The 16,983-nt window shown below is 32.9% G+C and overlaps 1 protein-coding gene across 1 annotated transcript in view; it reads left to right on the top strand.

Annotated features, from left to right (window-relative positions):
• Positions 1 to 16,983, top strand: part of LOC131849943 (endoplasmic reticulum metallopeptidase 1-like) — a 49,712-nt gene continuing 32,729 nt past the window's right edge. Inside the window, exons 1-2 of the mRNA XM_059200073.1 lie at positions 1 to 190; positions 15,343 to 15,417. Coding sequence (XP_059056056.1) covers positions 134 to 190; positions 15,343 to 15,417 — 132 coding nt within the window. The 5' untranslated portion in view covers positions 1 to 133. The remainder of the gene's footprint in view (positions 191 to 15,342; positions 15,418 to 16,983) is intronic.

The raw sequence follows: 16,983 nt of genomic DNA, 5'->3' as shown, positions 1-16,983 counted from the left end.
ACCGCTGCTTGATAAATTATTTTGACTTGATATTTAACGAAACACTGATTTCGTTATGAATTCATATTAATTTTAATTAATTTATTATATTTATGAATTAAACAATAAGTGTTTATTATAAATTTAACTTAAAATGGCGGAAACCGGCGAGGAGTTGCAGGAATTAAGGCAGAAAAACACAGTATCAAATGTAAGTGATAAATGTTTGATAGTACCCTATGGAATGTGATAAACAACTGATAAGCTTATGGAAAAGCCTGTTGAAATCCTTTTTCCAATAATACTATTCATAAAATAACTGTTTTTAATTTAAAATCATTAAGTTAACTGTTAAATAAGTCCTGCTTTATAAAACCGAAAATGTTTTTTTATCAAATCCACGGAACAAATGGAATTTCATTTTAATCCCCCTTATAGTCCAGTGGGTATAGTATTTAGCTTCGTATCAGTAAGATCATAGGTTCGATTTTGTCTGTGTTATTCATGTTGCCTATGTTTTGAAGAAATAAAATATTTTTAAAAATAATTGGGACTTATTATATTGTATAATATCATATTTAAATTTTCACTAATTATGGGGTAGTAATAAAAATTGATTTCACCAATTTACTTAAGGTCAGGTCAGTTATCAGTTAGGCCATTGTGATAAAATCTCAAGAAATTTATTTGTATAGGTAATATGTATTATTATTTTTAATTTTCACTTTTTATGGGGTAGTATTGAAAATTGGTTTCACCAACTTTCAGTCCGTTAAGGTCAGTTAGACCCTTGTGACAAATTCACAAGAAATTTATCTTGATAGAAATAATAAACTATTTTTTTATGCTGCCACTCATTCGGAACTTAGTTGAAATTTCGCTATGTACATTTTATGCTGTCTCTTTTTATGCTCTTATGAGTAAATCTAATGTTTTTTTTTATGGAAGATAATGGAATGGTGCACCCGCCTGCGCTAACGGTTTACGCGGGCGGTGTATCAGTGGAGGATGATAAGATGAACATGAGGTCAGTCAGTTAGCCCATCGTAACAAATACACTAAGAATTTATCACGATAGTTTCCAGGGAAACTGCATGGAGGTCAACCTGATATGGTAAATTGCTAGCAGTGGGAGCATTAGTCCACAGTACTAACAATCCCCTTTCCCTGGCCAACAGCATTAGAGTACTTCATTATTACATAGTATAAAACAAAGTCACTGTCGCTGTCTGTCCATCCCTATGTATGCTTAAATCTATAAAACTATGCAACAGATATTGAAGCGTTTTTTTTAATAGATAGAGTGATTCAAGAGGAACATTTATATGTATACATTTATAAGCCCGCGGCTTCGCTCTCGTTAATTTATCCTCTTAGAGGTGGAATTAATTAAAATCCTTTCTTAGGGGATGCTTATGTCATAGTAGTTTTATGAATGCAAAGTCTGAGCCCGATCGGTTTGAAATTAACAAACTTTCGTCCCCTATTTTATCCCGTTGGGGGTAGAATTAATCAAAATCCATTTTTAACGGATGCCTATGTCACAACATCTACCTGCATGCCAAATTTCAGCCCGATCCGTCCAGTGGTTTGGGCTGTGCGTTGATAGATCACTATGTCAGTCACCTTTGAGTTATATATATATAGTACAGTAGCTAGTTGAAACATAAAATAAAATTATATATATTTTTTTTATTTTCAATATACAATTACTCAATTTACACTTGACAGAACGGTTGTGGTCATTATGTAGTAGAGTGAGAAGCAGATGGCATCTGTCTTACTACAGCTCACCATTTCTCCCTACTGGCTCTCATTCTGGTACACTTGTGGAGTGGAAAAATGATACAATGCATAATTTATAAAAAAAAAATGCGAAACCAATTTTAACTTTTAAGTTACTTTGAAGTTACTTTCCTAATATTTCAAATTATTTAATATAGTTTATTATTATTTATATGATATATCCATACATATTTGTTATTATTTTATTCATTGACTATGAATATTATATGTATTATAATATTGATAGTGATATAACAATTTAAAGTCTTTATAAGTAAGCTAGTATTTACCTGGCAAATTGTTTTCCCTTGAAAATGATTTCTGTATAGAGTTCTCTAGATTTCTTATTATCTAGGATTATAAAAAATAGTCATCAACTTTTTTCTTATGCTATGTTTACATTCAGTCGCTTCCCCTGCCACTTGCGCTGCCGGAAATATTGCCGGGCGACAACTGAGCGAGAGGGCTGAATGTAAAAACACGCTGCCACTCGCGCTATCAGTCCTTTGACTCGCGCACGAAAAACCGACAATCGAGGGAGCGCCGGGCAGCGCGAGTGGCAGCGCCAATGGCATGGAAAGTGTTTCCACTCGTGTTCACACACGCGGGAGTGTGTGTGAACACGAGTGGAAACTTCGTGCTGCTCACTTCCCTGCCCACTCGGGCTGAGTGTAAATTGGACATTGACCTACTAAATTTATAACTCAATCCCTTTTTAGATATACAATTAGGATATCTGAATTAATATCCCTTCATCGCTTAAGGGAATAAATAATAGTAATAATATTCTCAGATGTAACATATAAACAAGCTGAGAAAGATTCAAAGATTTGTAATACATCTGTGCATAGCTGGTAATGTACTTTTGTTTTTTCCACAACATCATACACTACTGCAACATATATATACATATATATATATACTCCACAATCAGTATATAGGGGATTGGCAGTGTATATCTTATCATATTGTACACTAACAAAATCTGCGAATGCCATTTAAAGATTTGTTGTAACAAGTTCTGTTGATTTTTTTTTAAATGAAATCATAATATATTAATTTATGTAGATCTACTTTAGATACTTCTTTGTCAGCATATATTGCCACTGCTGGACTTTTTCTTTGTAGTTGATGACAATGGAATGGTTGCACCCGCCTGAGCTAACGGTTTACGCTGGCGGGGCACCAGTGGAGGATGATAAGATGAACATGAGGTCAGGTCAGTTAGCCCATCGTGACAAATTCACCAAGAATTTATCACGGTGGTTTCCAGGGGGAACCGCATGGAGGTTGATCTAACATGGTACATTGCTAGCAATGGGATTTACTAGTTCCCATTGCTAATAATCCCCTTCTCCCCACTGCTGGACTTATGCCTCTCATTTAATGTTCTACCTTCTGTGGTAAACAGTTGCGAGTGCGCATGGGTGGCGATAATCACTTACCATCAGGGGAGAGATAAACACTTGTTCCCTAACCTAATAAAAAAAAATTCACAACGGACTGCTGTGTAACCTTTTTTATAAGGTCAGTCCATCGCGTTGGTGATTGACTCCGAAAACATTTGCCCTCTAATGATTCTTCGATTATGAGCTGCTCCATACAATTTACGTTTCGACTCAGAAAATTCTCATAAAGTACCGTCTCAAGACGAAAGTTTACAACCAATGTGTGTTGCCAGTGATGACTTACGGCACAGAGACGTGGTCGCTAACTATGGGCCTAAGAACTAAGCTCACGAGTCACTCAGAGGGCAATGAACAGGGCTATGCTCGGAGTTTCTCGTCGTGATCGTATCAGAAATGAGGAGATCCGTAGAAGAACCAGAGTGACCGACATAGCCCGAAGAATTGCGAAACTGAAGTGGCAATGGGCAGGGCATATAGCTCGTAGGACAGATGGCTGTTGAGGCAGTAAAGCGAGGGCTTTACTCCTTTTAGTGACGACTGCGGACCGGAAAACGCAGCGTCTGACATAGGTAGACTGACGATGTGGTCAAGCTTGTTGGAAGGTGTTGGATGCGAGCAGCGCAGGACCGATCGTCGTGGAGATCCCCCTAATAGAGCAAGAGCCCACGACTGCCAGACATACGTCATTTTAGTAAACGTGAAAGTTCTTGTATGTGTGTCCCCAACACAGGAAAGAACGATCCCCAAACATGAAACCTGGATCGTGGTTCCTTTGGCAGGTACCAGGTTGTAAAAAAATTCATATCAAATTCGTTATTTTAAGAAACTCCATATTTTCATATATTGTTCGTAGCATTATTATAACTTGCGCTGCTCATTGCCAGACCCTTAGTGTGGTTCCAAACCCCCGCCGGACCCCCCTAAAGCTGAACTTTATATATATTATTGAGAGAACTATTAAACTGAGTTTCCTAAATTGCCAGACAGTTTTCTTGGTTCGACAACGAGCAGAGCAGGTTATAATACTGTTATGAGCAATATGTGAAAAAATGGAGCATCATAAAATAACGAATTTGATATGAAATTGTATACACCGTTGTTACCCAATATACGGTTTCAATGAGCTGGTAGGATAAGGAACCAAGAAAACTGTCTGGCAATTTAGAAATCATTTAATAGTTCTCTCAATAATATACATAAAGTTCAGCTTTATTACAATGACGTAAGTCTATTTATAAAATAGTATAATTTAGGGGGATCCGGCGGGGGGTTGGAACCACACTGAACGAGATATAATACTGTTACGAAATCAAAAAATGGATTAAAATAATGATATGAAAATGTATACACCGTTGTTACCCAATATACGGTTTCAATGAGTCTGGTAGGATAAGGAACCAAGAAAACTGTCTGGCAATTTAGGAAACTCAGTTTAATAGTTCTCTCAATAATATATATAAGGTTCAGCTTTATTAAAATGACGTAAGTTTATTTATAAAATAGTATAGTTTCGGGGGGTTCGGCGGGGGGTTGGAACCACACTAAGGGTCTGGCAACGAGCAGAGCAAGTTATAATACTGTTACGAGCAATATGTGAAAAAATGGAGCATCTTAAAATAACGAATTTGATATGAAATTGTATACACCGTTGTTACCCAATATACGGTTTCCATGAATCTGGTAGGATAAGGAACCAAGAAAACTGTCTGGCAATTTAGGAAACTCAGTTTGAGAGAACTCTCAATAATATATATAAATTTCAGCTTTATTAAAATGACGTAAGTTTATTTCTAAAATAGTATAGTTTAGGGGGGTCCGGCGGGGGGTTGGAACCACACTACGTGTCTGGCAATGAGCAGCGCAAGTTATAATAATGCTACGAATAATATATGAAAATATGGAGTTTCTTAAAATAACGAATTTGGTATGATTTTTTTTACACCTTTGTTAATCTCCACATATTTGGGGATCGTTCTTACCTGTGTTGGGGACACACATACAAGAACTTTCACGTTTATTAAAATGACGTATGTCTGGCAGTCGTGGGCTCTTGGGCTATAAAGATCTCCACGACCGCACCACAGACCTTTGTTCAGCAGTGGACATCATCAGGGCCGAAATGATGATGATGATTCACAATATGCGTAAAAAGGGGTACAATGTTTTTGCTTACATAAATAGATAATCTAAATCATGAGTAATAATGATATTACACATTCCGGAACTCACCGAACTTGTCAATTCAATTTTCAATTCAAAATATCTGTATTCATGTAGGTCTATTACAGACTATTATGATGTCAAATCTACCGTGAGTCCGGAATGATATCGTGATGAGAAGAACTGACAAGAACCTCAGCTCGTATTTTTTTCAAATAATAGTGGAACATGTTTATAATAATACACAGTCATTAAAATTCAAATTTGGGAGAATAGAGTGACCACCACCATATGCTATCGCAAAGAACAAAAAATTTAATCAGTGTTCACAACCTGAACAGACCAGTCCCCACAAGCAGCACCCGTTCACGAGTATGACGTATGAGCCAGCCATCATTGCACTCAACCATATTTGAGGGAGCACATCGACCTGGCCCACCACGCCGTAACAAGTTTGAACTTTATAGAGAGCATGACTGTTTCAGGTTACTCCACTACGTCAATACTATTTACTAGGTAACTTGTATAGTTACGTACTTGAGGTAGGTGACGCATGTTCCTTTGATAAGTAATTGCACCAGCTTGCACCCGCGATTTGGAGGATGACAAGATGACATTGAAGTCAGGTCAATTAGCCTATCGCGATGTATTTAAATTCGGGATGTTATGGATATGAAATTTCGGATACGGATAGGTTTCGGATATAGGAATAATTATTATACCGGATACGTATATTAATGCGGATATGAAATTATTTCGGATTATCCGTTAGTTTCGGATAATTTCGTTTACGGATATTATTTTTTGAAGGAATTTCAAAATTAAATTACATATCTTCTATATATATATAACTCAAAGGTGACTGACATAGTGATCTATCAACGCACAGCCCAAACCACTGGACGGATCGGTCTGAAATTTGGCATGCAGGTAGATGTTATGACGTAGGCATCCGCTAAGAAAGGATTTTGATTAATTCTACCCCCAAAGGGATAAAATAGGGGATGAAAGTTTGTCAATTTTGAAACGGTCGAGCTGAGACTTTGCATGTATAAAGCTATTATGACATAGGCATCCCCTAAGAAAGGATTTCTAAATTCCACCCCTCGCGTAAATTTATCCCCATTAAAGCGAGCGAAGCCGCGGGCAAAAGGTAGTAGCCAATAAAATGGTTACATAATATGTCTATTAGGCTCCGCCCCTATCCGATATTATCCGAAACTTTTATTTCTTTTCTTGGTTACGAATATTTTTTTATATCGGATATCCGATAGTTTCGGTTAGGATTACGGAGCTCCTTAACATCCCTGATTGAGATTATTATATATGGACCCTGTTAGGGCACGTAAACATAATAAAATTATTGTTTTAACATATCAATATTTAGTATGATTTACAACATACAATTTAATATTATTCATTCATATAACTATCATATAATGACATTCATATATTATATGAAATCTAGAGCTTATCATTTAAATATTCAGAACGAAAGAAAGAAAAATATATATATTTCAAAACATTCATACAAAATATTACATCAAACTATTTATTAAATAATAACTCTAAAGTAAAGACGGTCTCGGTAGTCTAGCGGATGAACACACAGCTTTACTTCCGATGGTCGCGGGTTCGATTCCTCGCACGTCACAAACATTTATTCTATTTCTTCTATTCATTTCATGAGTGCGATTGTTTGTATCGGTTTGGGTGTTTTGTATATATATTATGTGTATACAAAAATAGTATCAAGTTGTCTAGTACCTAACGCAAGATCTGCTGAGCGTGGGACTAGATGGCGCTGTGTTAATTGTCCAAGGTTAGTTATTTTTATTATAGCTAGCATTGTACCATGTCAGTTTGATCTCCACACGGTTTCCTATGGAAACCATCGTGATAAATTTCTGGTGAATTTGTCACGATGTGCCAACTGACCTGATCTCATGCTCATCTTATCATGCTCTACTGCCGCCACCATATACCGTTAGCGCAGGCGGGTGCACCATTCCATTATCTATACATATATACATATAAATAAAATTGGAGTGTCTGTTTGTAATATTGAAATAACCGTTTTATACTACATGCATATGAATATAAATACAGTATGTAACACATAAATAATATTTTTTGCAATTTTTGTCTGTCTGTCTGTTTGTTCCGGCTAATCTCTGAATTGGCTAGACCGATTTTGACGATTTTTATTAACAGGTAACTGATGTAATAAGGTGTAACTTAACCTACTTTCATTTTAGAAAAATAAAGTTAAATTCCACGAAGACGGAAATAAAGTTAAAGTCCGCGTACAGCTAGTCCATAATATAACCTGTAAACTCATGAGATACCGCGGCTATGTCCGCATCCGTGCACACTGCCCCTTATAGCAACAACACAGTCGTAAAAACATTACATTTATTGTTTTATTATTACAATCGAATTTGCCGTTTGGTACTTGAGATTCTGTTTTATGCTTTTATTGCAATATTGTAAAACTGTAAAATTAACGATAAATTTATACTTCCTAAAATTGTTAATTTCCATTTGAAACATGTAATAAACGACAATCAAGGATGTGCTCAATGGAAACAGATGATGCTTTATATCAGAGCTGTCCAAACTAGATAGGAACTAGGAGTCAATGGATTTTTTTAATTTTTATTAATAAATATATGTAGTATGTGGTATAATAATCATAATTTTATTATTGTTTTAATATAACCTTTTGTACCATAATTTATTGGTCAATAAAGTTTTAAATATATAAATATTTACGCTGATGTTGACAGAATTGTAAAAGATACAATTCTGTCAACATCAGCGTAAATATTTATTTATTTAAAAAAGTTTTAATAAAGTTAAGTTAATTCAATAAAGTTTTAAATAAATTAATATTTACGCTAATATTGACAGAATTGTAATAGATACAATTCTGTCAACATCAGGTAAATATTTATTTATTTAAAAAAGTTTTAATAAAGTTAAGTTAATTCAATAAAGTATTAAATAAATTAATATTTACGCTGATGTTGACAGAATTGTAAAAGATACAATTGTGTCAACATCAGCGTAAATATATATATATAAAACTTATATTTATTTAAACTTTATTGACCGTACTTATTGTACAAAAGGTGGACTTAATGCTATAGGCATTCTCTACCAGTCAACCTTCAGGAAGTGCAGGAATACTTAATGGTGGCTTAACATTAATTATATAAATAATATATATATACAAATATTAGACTAAACTATAACTAAACAAGAATAGAATACACACGAATATTATAACATATATACATGTACACAACATACATACAATACATAATATAATATATACATAGATTCAATAGGATAAATACATTACTTGTTCTATGACAATAAACTTAAAAGATGAGCACGAACATTTTTTTTTAAATATACTCTTTGGAGATATATTATTTGTATACGTTCAGGGAGTGAGTTAAAATATTGGCAGTAGCTGGGCGCAGTGCATACTTAAAAGAGCAAATGCTAAAAAATGCAAATGAAATCATTTGGTATTACAAAACAAATTAAATATAATTTCCTCTCTACTAAAATTTAGTTATTTAATTAAAGATAAAAGTATTCACGGCCCGCATCAATTCAAACCGCGGGCCGCATGTGGCCATCGGGCCATAGTTTAGACAGCGCTGCTTTATATAATGACAGTAGCCATATTGAGATAAACCACACAATTAAAAAAAAATTGAAATGTCAGATTGTGATTTCAAATTAACAGATTTTCACTTGCACATGAAAGTACCGATATACGGTAATTTAAGATTTTAATTTTTTTTTACTATTTAAAAAAATTAATTAAAATAAAAATTTAAAAGCTTAAAAAATATAATGTAATAACTAAAATATATTAAGATTATACATGGAAAATTAATTTCAAAAAATTTACTGTCTGTTGAAAGCATATACGGTACATAACGTATAAATATAGAAAAATAAATTTTTAAACAAACAATTGTCTGTCTGTTTGTTCTTGCTGATCTCTGAAACGGCAATTCTTCTGAATTTTGGTCCGGTTCCTAAAAGTAACTACCAGCTGATAATAAATCTGTTATATTATTCTAAAATTGGGCTTTCAAATGAAATTTTGAATTTCTAGATATTAGCGCGTTCAAAAAACAAGAAATTCTTCTGAATTTTAATATAATATAATAATCTTATTAAAAAAAAATATAAATGCGAAAGTTTGTGAGTATATATGGATAGATGTTTGTTACTCTTTCACGCAAAAACTACTGAACGGATCTTTATTAAACTTCACAGTAATATAGCTTATACATGAAAATAACACATAGACTACAAGTTTCATGCGGATGAAACCGTGGGCACAGCTGTAAAATTTCATCAAAACCCGTTCAGTAATTTTTGCATTACATTTAATGGGATTATTAGTAATGGGAACAGTAGCCCCTTCAGAATTCTAATAATTTGTCATGTTAGGTCGACCTCCACGCGGTCCCCCCTGGAAACCATCGTGGTTAATTCCTAGTGAATTCATCACGATGGGCTAACTGCCCTAACTTCATGCTCATCCTATCATCCTCCACTGGTGCCCCGCCAGCGTATACCGTTAGCGCAGGCGGGTGCAGTATATCATTAACATCTATAAAAAAACATCCATACATTCATCGATCCATACTCACAAACTTTGATGTTTATAATAATAGTAATTTATTGGTGTAACTCAGTTTCTCTGGCAGGTTCAAGAGTAACTATGCTTATTACCTGGCTTTTCACTTGCAATAACAAACGACTAATCCTGTATGGAAATAATAAGTTCAAGAATTTAGAAATTTACGTAACTACTAGTAGAATTACTGAGAAAAAGGTCTTATGTATATATACCAGATTAGGTAGATACATAAGCAAGATATGCATGTTATAAAATTGTAAAACTTACCTTTACATTTTTATTAACAATGCTTTAAAATCGGTCTCTACCTAAACAAAATCACGTGCAATTACTAGTGTAATACGCACATCATAATGTAGGATTATTGCAATAAAGAAGCCGTTACATTATATCACTGATAAACATATTTGTGTTAATAAATGAATAAAGGGATTTGTTTCTTAGTTTCACTTCTGTAGCCGCAGAATCAACATGGAGAAAAAATTTTAAATAATATGTACAGAAAATTTTCTTTGTCTAAATAGTTCTATATTTAAATTATAAATCATTATAAGTATAATAGTGGCATATGTGAATTTCCTTTGCCTTTCTCTATTTCGTTATTGTTTTAAATTGTGCGTTCCATATTCAAATATTAATAATGGCGGACGAGGATGAAAAGAAATTAAAACAAGACAACACAAGTATTACGTCCAAGGTGAAGTTAAAATGATTTTTATTTGACATGCTTACAAAGACATTTTCATTTTCACAAAAACATTTCAATTTCAAATTAATTTTTTTTATTTATTTAATTCAGGCTACATGGCCCATATTATAAATACCTTATAGACTATCATACATAAGAAATAATAATAAAATATGAAAAATAAAATTGTCTCTATGGTCACGGCACTGACGACGGCAATCTGCCACGGTAGCGCCGATACACCACCCCCTTCGGCCAGTAGTCCTCCTTCATGAAGGTGGGCAGCATATTGGTGGGGACCAGGGCCACGAACGCTTTGAAGCTCGCCTTGTGCTTTAATAAATTTTTAATTAATGCTTTAATATTATTGTAACATAATAATAATAATAATAATAATAAACTCTTTATTGTGCACATAGAAAAAATACAATAAGAAAAAAAAAACAATAAATAGAAAATTATGAACAAAAGGCGGTCTTAATCAATTTCTTACAGACAACCTGCAAGATAGGACTAACATACACAGAAGAGGTAGATGGCACACACAAGACACTATAATTATCAAACTAATTAATAGACATACATATATATATATAAATAAGTATACATACATATATTCAACATATTGGAAGATTTCAGAGTTAAATAGGAAAAAAAAAAAAAAAAATTTGCTATAGGGACAGATAATGAGACCTTAGACGATTTTTAAATATTGTACATGTATTATTCAAATTAAAAAAAAAAATGTATAATATAATAATCTCCCGTTATTGTATATGAAATTATTCATACCACTCCACATTATATACATCATCATTGCCTTACCTTTATCCCATTATTTGTGGTCGGCGCAGTATGTCATTCTCTTCCACTGCTCTCTATCGGTCTTCATATCTGAACATACTCTTCTTTTATTCATATCATCTTTCACACAATCCATCCATCTTTTCTTAGGGCGTCCCCTCCCTTTATATCCATCCACTTTCATATTATACACTTTCCACTATGTACATATATATTCAAGTAATTATATAAAAAAACTCTTTGTTGTTCCTCTCACAGAAGGTCCATAACAATTACATAAATTAATATTTATACCAAATATAATAACAACATAATTACAATATAGAGATAACAATAGGCGGTCTTATTGCTAAATAAATTTATAAAACGATATTTTATTTTTTTAGTTTATATGTTACATACGGTTATTTCACCTTATTATAGTATCTACTTTTGCTATATAGCATACAGACAGACGTATTCAGGGGGAGGGGGGGGGATTGGTAACGTGGATGTTGATTTAATTGTATTGGAATGCAAACATTAACCTCCCAATTGATTAAGTGACGTAATAAAATTAATATATATGTAGGTAGATATATATATTGAGGTTGTGCTAGTTTTCTTTGTAACTGCTCTAAGACTAAGACTGCTCTAAAAATAGAGACAGGGCGATCGTTGATGCGCTGATTGCGCTAAAATAATCAGCACAAAGAAAACCAGAACAGCTGATGCATCGTCGGGGCGCTTTGGACTGGAAAGGCCGGAACATGCTCGCTAAAAGTATAAAAAAAAAGGGGAAAGGGAAGTGAAAAAGGGAAAAAAAAAAAAAAATTGCCGAATTACGACAAAAAGTGAACTGTGAAATTAAACAATCAAAAATTAAACAAAACCTATATAACAAATAGTAACTTTGAAAACAGTGTTAGATATATATATTGTATATGCAGTGTAAGAATTCATAATGTGTATTGTTACATTATGAATTCTTACATTGCACAATGTAATGAAAACTGTGAAATTAGTAGTAGTGTAAGATTTATATAATTGTATATGCATATTGATAAATCTAATCCTCCAAATAAAGATGGGTGACACTGCATGTTGTCAACTCACCCGGCCGGCCAGCGGTGGTTCTGGGCCAGACGGATAAGGTCTGCCTCGGTGTCATTGTTAGGCAAATTGTAACATCTCGGCTGGAGTTGTACAAAAATGGAAATTAAATAAATATTATAATATTAAAGTAAATTAAAAAAGGCACGGACGAATATGTCTGTGGAAAAATGTATTTAAATATAAAAAAAAAAAACTGCTCTAAGACGGTCCCTCACTTTTGCTTTGTACAGTGTAAAGCGCGTACGCATATTGGCTTCCAAGAATTAAAATAAAAGATAAATATAAAAGTGATTATAGTGTTCAATTGTCTCATTGAAAAGCCCTACCTGACGTTATAGCTGACGTGGACAATGTACCATGTTGATCTCCATACGCTTGCTCTCTAGAAACTATCATGATAAATTCCTGGTGAATTTGTCACGAGGGCATAGCTGACCTGATCTCATGGTCATCTTACCGTCCTCCACTGGTGCTCCACCAGCGTAAACCGTTCGCGCAGGCGGGTGCATCATTCCATTATTTCAAAAAGGAATATAAATTCATTTGTTATTATTTAATAATAATGAATAAAGATCAAGATAAATATAAATTAATAATGATAATCAGTAAGACCAAGTACAGAGTTAAGCATTATGATTAATTTTAATGATTAATGACATGAAATGAAATAAAACACACATTAAACAAAACAAAATACTCAAAACATTGTAACAATTACAAAAAAAGTAAATAATTATTAATTAATTACCTAATAAATACATACTAGTCCCCTCCGATCGATCCGAACCCCTAGCGGTGCCCTCAGACGAAAGTCGTATCCGTCAGACGAGAGTTGGCCTTCAGGCGCTCTATAAGTCCTTCCTTTGGTTTGGAGTGCCATCTACACTCGCCCCCTATCGCCCTGTGAAGTTAGACCAGCTGCGGCCAACAGCATTAGAGTAGTCCAAAAACAAACTAGTGGTGGCCCAGTGATCGGAATTCGACCACCATTAATTTAACATTCAGTAAGACCATAGACAAATAATAGTAAATACAAACAATAGTAATCTATGCTCAATTTGAGCACAGACTTTAATAATAAACAGAAGAGTATACATATATGCGTGTGTGTCAAATACATGTTATTGTTTTTTAATGTGGTTTTTAAGCATAATAAAAAAATATTATCAACTCCTCTATATAAACTATAAGTGTGAGAAATACAACCCCGGATTCTTCAATTCTATGGTGAATAGATATCTTCTGGGTAAGCGCGCTATATCCTACGTCTTGCCATCATTTACCATCAGATGAGGTAAGACCAAGCGCAATCACAATATTAAAAAAAAAAAAAACATACTTCACCGTCCGCGCAAATTTCGTTAAAAAAGCGTACAAAGTTTTATCTTCGCGTATTTATTTTTTCTTTTTCTTTATTCTGCCAGATACAGTCATTAAAATATAAACTTATATATAATAAACTTTATTACTAAAAACAAGACATTGAGTGTCGAAAATTGATATAAAACTAGTATTCATTAAAAGAATAGTTTCGTTAACATATAATGTTATAGTTGAAAATTACAATTTGAGAATAATACTGATTTTTGAAAATATTATACAATATAATAATAATAATAATAATAATAATATTTATTCATGATACACATTTACATTGTAATTTACTGTAGTTCTACACTAGGCTCGCAGGCCTGTATTGTAGAGACTGGAGTGACTTATTATTCTGTTCATTTTACATGTTTACCCTTTGTATTAATAATAAAATATAGAAATATCATTGTAACAATATATAGATAAATCAACGGTTTGTTTGTCTGTAGATTGTCATTTAGGTGAGTTCAAAATTTACAATAAGAATTTAACTTTATTTTTCTAAAATCAAAGTAGCCTAAGTTACTCCTTATTACATCAGCTACCTGTCAAAAATGTCCCGTCAAAATCGGTCTAGCCATTTCAGAGATTAGCCGGAACAAACAGATAGACGGACAAAAATTGTAAAACATGGTATTTTGGTGTATGTACCGTATTTATATTCATAAAAACTGTTATTTCAATATCACAAACAGACACTCACAGACAATTTCATTTATATGTGTAGATGTTATGACATGTACTGAATCAATACATTTATCAGCAAGTGACAAGTTCAGTGATAAGCATCTATCTAACCGCGTTATCTCTGATAACCCGACCTATATTATTTTAACTGTACCAAAAATACCTAATATAGGTACACGCCCTCACAATTTTTTATAGCATACTAACTGTCCCGGCAAACGTTGTTTTGCTATATAAATTGAAATCGCTTTTAAAAAATAGTAGTTGGTATACTTTCACATAAAAACTACTGAACGCATTTTGATGAAACTTTACAGTAATATAGCTTATGCATCAGAATAACACACCGTCAATTAAATAAATAAATGTCATTTTTCATGATTAGAAGCTAGAATTGCCTTCTTTTATATAAGTAAATTAAATTAACCACGCCGTCTTAATCATTATCTAAATACTTTCAAAATGATGTATAATATTTCTGTGTAAATTTAAAACTTTAAAGGAAAAACTAATAATTTAAATAAACTTAAAAACATTCAATGTTTGTAAAAAATGTACATTTTGAATACAGCCATTTTTCTATTTAACCGACGATATCCTATTTGTTACTGAAATGTAACGAGTGAAACCGCGGGCAAAGCTAGTCGTCCATAAAAAAACCTGCTGTATGTATGTTTATGAATTTTCAGAACGGCGGCCAAGAGACTGTACATGTATCAACTCGAGAGTACGATAAGGAACAACATGAAAAACCCTGGCAGCGGGTGAACTTTTCATTTAACTCATACAACACATACATAACACATATACTAGTTGATGTGTACATATATTTTTATGTGCTATAACACACTTTAAATTAATTAAAACAATATTTATTGTCAATTATTTATGTTCACCGCTTATTTAATAATATCATTAATCTATTCATTAAAATCTGACATATCATTAACACATTAATTGCTAATATTTCTATTATTTTTCTTTTGTTTTATGATTATTTTTTTATTGTTTGGTTTTATTTATTATTTATTTTTTAGGTTATGTATGAGGTTACAAGAAAAGGGACACATTTGTATGAGCCCATTAAGTCAGTGAGTAAAAATATTTTTCTGGGCAAATTAATTGTTGGGACATGTTTGTGTCGTGATGTTTTATGTCAAGGGTATATAAAAGCATTATTAATTTACCTAGTTCTTATCAAAAACTTACATATTCAGCGCCCTCAGTGGTCTAGCGTATTAGCACACCGCCGTACATCCTATGGTCGAGGGTTCGATTCCTCGCATGGTACAAACATTTGTATTCATGAGTGTGATTGTATTTGTCTGAGTGTTTTCTATGTATAATATGTATGTATTTACAAAAAATATCTATGAATAAATAATAATTATGTATTTATATTTTATTAATATATTAAATAGTTGTATCATTACTGTATTCATTGAATTATAATATCATTATTTGATTAATAGCTAATATTTATGTTATTTTTTTATTTGAATATATTTTTCTTATTTTTGTTTTATGTGTAAAATAAGAGATAGTTTTATAAATAATGTTGGTATGTATTTGCTTGTTTGCTGCTTATGGGGACTGGTCTATCTGGGTTATGACTACTGATTAAATTATTACCTTTTGACAAAAATTAAACCCTAGCCTAGATTAAAACATAGGACACCTGTTAACCGATTTCACGTAGCTATTAACTTGATAATGAAATATTCTGGTAATTGTACAAGAGTATAAGTCATACTGTTTGTATAGATTTGTTGTGAATGAAATCAAATCTTCTTTATGAAGGTCTATTATAGACTCTTGTTTTTATTTATTTGTTTATTTCAGGCTACTAATGGCCCATATAAATACTTTATGGACTAACATATATATGAATTAATATTATACTCTTATATATAAAATTCTCGTGTCACAGTTTTCGTTCCCATACTCCTCCGAAACGACTTGACCGATTCTCATGAAATTTTGTGAGCGTATTGAGTAAGTCTGAGAATCGGCCAACATCTATTTTTCATCCCCCTAAATGTTAGGGGTAGTCCACCCCTAATTTTTATTTTTATTTAAAAAAATATAAAATTGTCTGTATGCTCACGGCATTGACGATGGCAATCTGCCACGGCAGCGCCGATACACCACCTTTATGATATGTTAGATCTACCGTCAGTTCGGAGTGCTTTCGAGCTGAGAAGAACTGACAACTCTCAGTTATTCTTTTCAAATGAGCTTGTACATGATTACAATAATACAGATTCATTTATAAATTCATTTAAGGAGAATGTATTGAACTAGCAAATGATATTGCATTTTTGTCAAAA

Source organism: Achroia grisella, unplaced genomic scaffold, assembly GCF_030625045.1.
Source record: "Achroia grisella isolate CSIRO2021 unplaced genomic scaffold, CSIRO_AGI_Agris_v1 utg669, whole genome shotgun sequence".
NCBI lineage: Eukaryota > Metazoa > Arthropoda > Insecta > Lepidoptera > Pyralidae > Achroia > Achroia grisella.
Note: the sequence above shows the minus strand (reverse complement) of the source record. Positions and strands in the feature narration are given on the sequence as shown.